The sequence below is a fragment of the Notothenia coriiceps genome, unplaced genomic scaffold (genome assembly GCF_000735185.1).
Source record: "Notothenia coriiceps isolate Sejong01 unplaced genomic scaffold, NC01 NC01_scaffold00032391, whole genome shotgun sequence".
NCBI classification, from domain to species: domain Eukaryota; kingdom Metazoa; phylum Chordata; class Actinopteri; order Perciformes; family Nototheniidae; genus Notothenia; species Notothenia coriiceps.
Genome location: NW_011365092.1, coordinates 130786 through 137415, shown reverse-complemented (window position 1 = coordinate 137415; position 6630 = coordinate 130786). Strand labels below are relative to the sequence as shown.

Sequence of the window (6630 nt, the reverse complement as noted above, 5' to 3'; positions counted from 1 at the left end):
TCAGTTTTTAATGTTCCTCTTGGATGTTCTTCTTGACCCTCGGAGAAGGAGAACATGCTGTTTCTTTCAGGCATGCCCTTTCCTAACAAAAATGACAGGAAACATAAAACATATTATTGCAGAACAAGTGTGTTATTTATGAAATGGTGTGTTTGTGTGAATAGGGGCTGTAGATATCATTATTTTGTAATTGTAATTAGAGATGTCCCGATCTGATCACGTGATCGGGGATCGGAGCCGATCACGTGATTTTCAAAAGATCGGAATCGGGAGGAAAAAATCGGGGATCGGGATTTTTTTCTTCTTTTTTTTTAAACATTTTTTTTAAAATTTTGTATTCAATGTTACAAAACAAAAATGACCATGTTCAAGTCTTAAAGTCATCCTGAGGCCTTTTTTGGTTTCAAATTACACAACATCATGTATGTGTTGCTTCTTTGGGGCTTGTTTTCATAGACCTGGTTGCTTATTTCTCTCCAATCTGGCAACAGAGTGGGCAGGGCGCAGTGTCTAATTGTAGCAGTAAGCTAACGAGTACTGATAAGCTCTATTTTGATTTGATCCAATGCTGCACAACTGAACTGATCCAATGCTGCTGTGAAAGTAAGAAGCTATATACATGTTGGATAGAATATCCAATTTAAATAAAAACATAACCTTAAGGGACAACTTGAATGCTTTTTTTTCTTTTTTTTCTCTTAATGCATTGCATAAAGATCGGATCGGGAAAAATACGGTATCGGTAAATTTGTCAAATCAAATGATCGGAATCGGATCGGGAGCAAAAAAAGGTGATCGGGACATCCCTAGTAAAGAGCAGCACATTGTTTTGATCTGAGCTGATTAAATGTGTCAGATGCAGCCGGAGGATCTGTAGTTTTAATATCTCTGGATCTGTAATGATCTTAGTCCAGTTTGTCTGATAGAAACAAAGTGACCAAAAGAAAGATGGCTGCCGTGTCTCTAGCTCCTTTCCAACTTTGCATTTTCTTCGTTATATTTCAGTGTTTGCTTAGACTTCGGTGTGTTTTTTAATTTTAATACATATGTTGCATTGTTGGAGGAGCTCGGATCATTAGAATTTCATTGTCATTTCTACAATGTAGCTTATGTGCATATGACAATAAAACCTATGAATTTGAAAAGCATGCTCAACTCAAAAACTGCCAGGAAACAAAAGCATCTTTCAGAAACAAACAACAAATAAACATTCAAGATTGATGAGGGCTTGTGTTGTAGCTGCATGTCTTCGAGTAAATCTGTGCGCCTATTATGAATTGTAATTACAGTGCTATCACTTCAGAGGCTGCAATTACATCCATAATTAATGCTTTGTTCAGGGTATTATGGAATTAGTCATCTCCCACCCCGGGTCACTGGAGCAGAAGCCTAATCAAGGGGTAGCGACAGTACTGCTGCCGCCCACATGGTGGTGCAGTTTACCAGACGCATGTTAAATGCACTGATCAGAGGCAACAAAAGAGAGGGCTTTCCAGGTGACGTCATGTTGTAAAGCCCCAGCAAACACGTCATACACAGGTCTCAGTGCAGCATGTCACAAAGAATATCATAGGATAGTATGTCATTGTGTAAATGGCATGACAAAAACAAGTATCGACATATAGTATTTTAAAATAGTAATAGTATAGTATGTCATAACATTGAAATGTATAGTATATGATAACAAAACTAATCGTATAGTATGCCTTAAAAAGAAAATGAAAATACAATGTTACAAAAAAAGTCATCAAATTATAGTTTGTATCACATATTATATACAAAGAAAGTTACAACTTGTTAAAGTGAAACCACAAACCTATACTTTTCAATGGCCTTAATTGTCACATTGTCTTTACACATTAGCCTAACATAGTGTGGGGATCCTGCTGTGTGCAGAGATACAGGTGATCTAAGTTGTAGTACTGAGTGCTAGGATGGATGCATTATAATGTTCTCATCATCAATCGTCTTTTATTACCATCACACAAGTCTTATCACACAGTATGTTAACACGAAATGCCCTGCAGCCTTAGCTTAAAGGCCATTTTAGCATCACATAACATCTCAAGTCTCTATAGGTCTATAAAGCCACCAGATGCTAAAGCTGTGAATTTAATGTGATGTTCAAGATGTTCAAGTTACTGGAAGCATATCAAAATAGGATATACAGTATCTATCGTCAAACATAGCATAAAAATAGCAAGAATAAGTTGAAAGGCTAAGTGTTGTATAATAGTGTAAATTACCATAATGCAACAAACTAAAAGAGGAAGGAAAGCTAGCCGCACATACAATGTGTTAACACCGTTTTCAGGGTTTCTTTAATAACAGACTCTGAACTATATTTGAACTACAACATTATTTATGAAAATGCAAATACAGCGGCTTACTTGGCATGTTCGAAGTACTCTTTGTTCTGGTTCCTGTAGAAGACAGACAGAGGCAGCATCCGGCCGGCGATGACCTCTGCTTTCACCAGCAGCTGGTTCAGGTGCACTGTGGAATAATCTGGAAAACAGACGCATCACAGATCAGAGTTAAACTGAATAAGCTGTCATCAGGAGGATTGGAAACCAGTGCTAGTCGGAAATTAGTTGAAATGTAATTATTTAATTATAAGGAACAAGAGTGACTGTGTGCACCGGATAGGATGGAACATGAACTGCGCTTCTTCATCTTTATAGCTCGGAATGACTCAGCATGTTAGTCCTGTGGTGTCCTTATACGATCCAGCATGAAAGAAGGATTGCCAAATGGGTATATAAGTATATAATAAGTTTCATTGTAATAAAGATTTTTTCCCCTGTTCTGATTTTCCAACAAGCACTTAAACACACCAACAGAAAAAGATAAAATTCCCCACTTTCATGAAACGCTACAGAACCTTGAACAAAAATGATAGAAGGCTCTTAAGAGGATTACAAAGAGCAGATCGCTCAAAAGTATTCAGACATATTTTTAGACCTCCCTTTTTCTTTAGTCAAGCCTCGCATCACTATCCCTACTACCCAAGCTTCTAATGCTCCCAGGGCCGTCCCTGGCCAACATGAGGCCCCACTTAAAGTTATATGATGAGGCCCTCTGTTTCGCGAGCGTCGACGGACGGACGGACGGGGGGCTAGTGGAGCAACCGTGCCGCACCACTCCAATTGCGCTGCATAAGCGCATAGGTCCGCTGCATTTTCGGCTCAGTTGAGGCCCCCTCCAAGGTGAGGCCCCCTCCAAAGTGAGGCCCCACGCAGTCTGCATGATTGGCCTGGAGGGAGGGACGGTCCTGAATGCTCCTCATCCCTTTCGCAGCTACCCCGCCCCCTATACCATCATCTCCTCCCCCTTCTCCCCTCCCCCACCCAAAGCCGGCAGCCAGTGATGTTGAACTTGTTGACCTCTGCATCAGAAGATATACAGCACAGCTCCCCTCCTTCCTTTAATCCTTCTTTTCCACTCGCCCTCCCCTTCCCCTCCTCCACCCCTCCATCCATCTTCCCCCCCACTCAGTAAAGATTAGCCTCCATTTAATATTCTCCCTCATATTGTGCCCTATCCTATTCTGCCCTGTACTTCAGCTCAAACAACATCAAAGGCTGCTCAGATGTCACACATGTTGAGAAGCGAGTACTCGTGGTACAGTAAGCTGCGCGTTACTCACCGCCGGTGCAGAACTCCACGATCTCGCTCCACTCGGAGATGGCGTAGTCCCCGTCGGTCTGTTTGGACGCGGTCTGGACGGCCACAGTGTATTCTGTGCGGGGGCTCAGGAACCAGTGGCCCCGCACCGTCATGGGCAGGGGGACGGCTTTGGCTACCAGCTTGGTGGGAACATCCTGGAGGGAGGAATGGAAAACAGGAGGAAACTCCAGTTATGGTTTCCTTAAAGGTCCCCTATTATACTGTTTTTCATCAATATATAGGTCCTAGATGTATACAACACATCTCTCTGAAGTGTTTGGCTCCAAATACCAAACAGATCATTGTAGCATCCCACAATCCCCTCTGTTTCAGCCCTGTTTCCAAAGTGCTGATTCTCTGTCTGTTACTTCAGATGAAAATAAGGAGCCCCTCCCCACGCCCCTCTGAGAGATATTTGGTTATAAAGAACACAATGGTGCTCTAGGAGGAGATTCAGGTGATATAGGGGGTACCTTGGTTGGTGATTGGCTAATGGTTACACAAGACAAAAAATCCTTATGACATCATAAAGTGGCCAAAATCTGATCAGCTCATTTTCAGACAGGTTTTTATATAAATGGATCAGGACAAAAAGAGAGAGAATCTTTTTTCCTGAAACTTTCAGAATCTCTTTACACAGAGGGAACACATGTTTCTGTATAAAAGACAGGAAAAAGTGCATTTTGCATGATAGGACACCTTTAAAGCCACAAGCAAGGATTACATGCCTTTGAACATGTTATGTAAGAGGCAGACTGCAGTTTATACCTGTACTGTTTTCTTTATGTATGCACACTGTTCTGTGCTCTCCTCCTCAACCCCCTTAAGCATCGATGGGCCTTAGCAGCCTATTGATTGGACCGGTAGCCCCTGCCTAGCAACAGATTCAGCATATCGACCAACACTGCTGCTGCTCACCAAAATCAAAATACTAACATGGGGTTGCTCGCTACTAGGGAGAGGAGACACACAGGAAGTGGCTGCAGGAGGAGAGGAAGGAGGAAACAAGTGATGACTGACGGAGCACTGAAGGAGCTGCCGTCGCCTTGCTGGAGGAATTACTCTCCGACCGAAAGGTCAGCGTGAGTGATATTAGCCTATTAGAGCTCAGAGTCTTTGAACAGATCCACCTTCAAGGGAGTCTTTTTGCCTCAAGCAGGAAACTAAAGGTTATCTTTGGTTAAAACATGGTGAACATGTGTCTCACACTTCAGCATCAAATCCATCGGTTAGGTTTCGATCATCAGGGTTCATCATTCTTCCAGATGTTTTAGCAATCACGTTATGATAATGCTGGAGAGTTCAAGTATGGAGGGGACAAATATCATTCACTGTAAGTCCGCCCAGACACAGCGATGTACGGTGCCAACAAAGAGGAGACATGGAGAATATCAGATTGAACGCTAAAACAGAATTATCTTTAGAATTGCATAATTTATAAATGTACATTACTCTATTTTCTTTAAAACTGTACTGTATGGTCTGTAGTTCTGTTCATATATTTGTAAAATGATCACATGAGAATCAAATGGGTTCATACTTACAATTTTACACAGCTGACAGTTTTAAGAAAGATTTTGCGTTTGGTTTTTAGTTGGTCTTTACTTTGCAGCAGGTCTGCTTGATTATGTTTTTTTATTCAATGTTCTAGAAATAGGTTTTGCTTAAGAGGCCAGGTACCAGCTGAAAAAGAGATTTTAATTTCCAAGGAGACTTTTACTTTGTTCAATAAAGGAGAGAAAAAAAAGCTTTCCCAAATAAATATAATTATTTTCTTGAATTCTTTTGGCACATCGCCTAGTTTGTGCTCTCAAGTCTGAGCGTGAGTTTCTCACACATTGAATCACATAAACACAAAACCTTGAAATGTTTTTTTCCTTTTGATGAAACATAGAAAATGCATTCATTGAGACAACAGGCCTTTTGTTGAGCCTTCTCTCGCTATCTTCTAAATTCAGTTTATTAGTGCTGATTCAAGCGTTACCTTGTGTTTGAACTTGTTAGAGTTTTTGTTCTCCTTCTTGTTCAGGTCGATGAAGTAGTGTGTGATGCGCTCCTTGCTGCTCGGCTCCATGTCCCAGCAGATCTTGAAGGAGTCACAGGTGATGTTGCTGATCTTGATGTTCTGAGGAACAGGGAGCGCCTCCATGTTGCCATCCTGGGATTGACTTCCTGTGTAATCGGAAAAAACATTGAGTAAGTTTGGTATGTTCAATGTCAAAAAGTATAACAATATATGCCAAACTACTAAAGCACTTTGCGATGGGATGACACAAACCACAAACAACTAATTAGACACAAAGGTTAAGTGGGTAGCCGGCCTCATGACTGCATCTTGCATGGCTGGTAATAAAATCTCTCCACAGACACAAAAATACCTTTTTTTGGGACCACGCCCATAATAACACTTGACAACTAACTACACGTGTGGAGTTTAATATCTGCATCTTAAACGGTTGCTATCGCAGTCACACAATCTATCCAAAGTCAAGCAGGGAGCCACCAGCGTCACTATTACTACAAACTATATGTTTCATATTTACTGTAGGATTATTGTAAAAAAAACTCAAACGTCATTTTCTGGTCTGTCATTTTACAAATCCGTTTTGATTCCGGGATTGTAATAACTTCAGTTTTATGAGATATCTACGAGTGATCATAAATCAGATTTTTTATTATCTGAGAAACGCATTAAATCATTATACAGCTGGAAATGCTGCATCTCTGCACAGCTTTTATTCAGACCGTATAAATATGGTTTGTTTCTCTTCTCTGTCTTATGGTCCATAAACCCCACATACTACAGCCTTCCTCAGCACTGCCTCCATCGCTTACTGCCTTATATGTTGCCATGGAAACACATCAGCCCCTGAACAAACACACACACACACACACACACACACACACACACACACACACACACACACACACACACACACACACACACACACACACACACAC

The 6630-nt window shown here is 41.1% G+C and overlaps 2 protein-coding genes across 2 annotated transcripts in view; both read right to left on the bottom strand.

The window, feature by feature from the left end:
- The window catches only part of taf6l (TAF6-like RNA polymerase II, p300/CBP-associated factor (PCAF)-associated factor), a 358002-nt gene that overhangs the window by 229975 nt on the left and 121397 nt on the right, over positions 1-6630 (bottom strand).
- The window catches only part of phyhiplb (phytanoyl-CoA 2-hydroxylase interacting protein-like b), a 19003-nt gene that overhangs the window by 3550 nt on the left and 8823 nt on the right, over positions 1-6630 (bottom strand). The window contains exons 2-4 of the mRNA XM_010788959.1: positions 5654-5841; positions 3650-3824; positions 2391-2508 (exon numbers count right to left, since the gene is read on the bottom strand). Coding sequence (XP_010787261.1) covers positions 2391-2508; positions 3650-3824; positions 5654-5841 — 481 coding nt within the window. The remainder of the gene's footprint in view (positions 1-2390; positions 2509-3649; positions 3825-5653; positions 5842-6630) is intronic.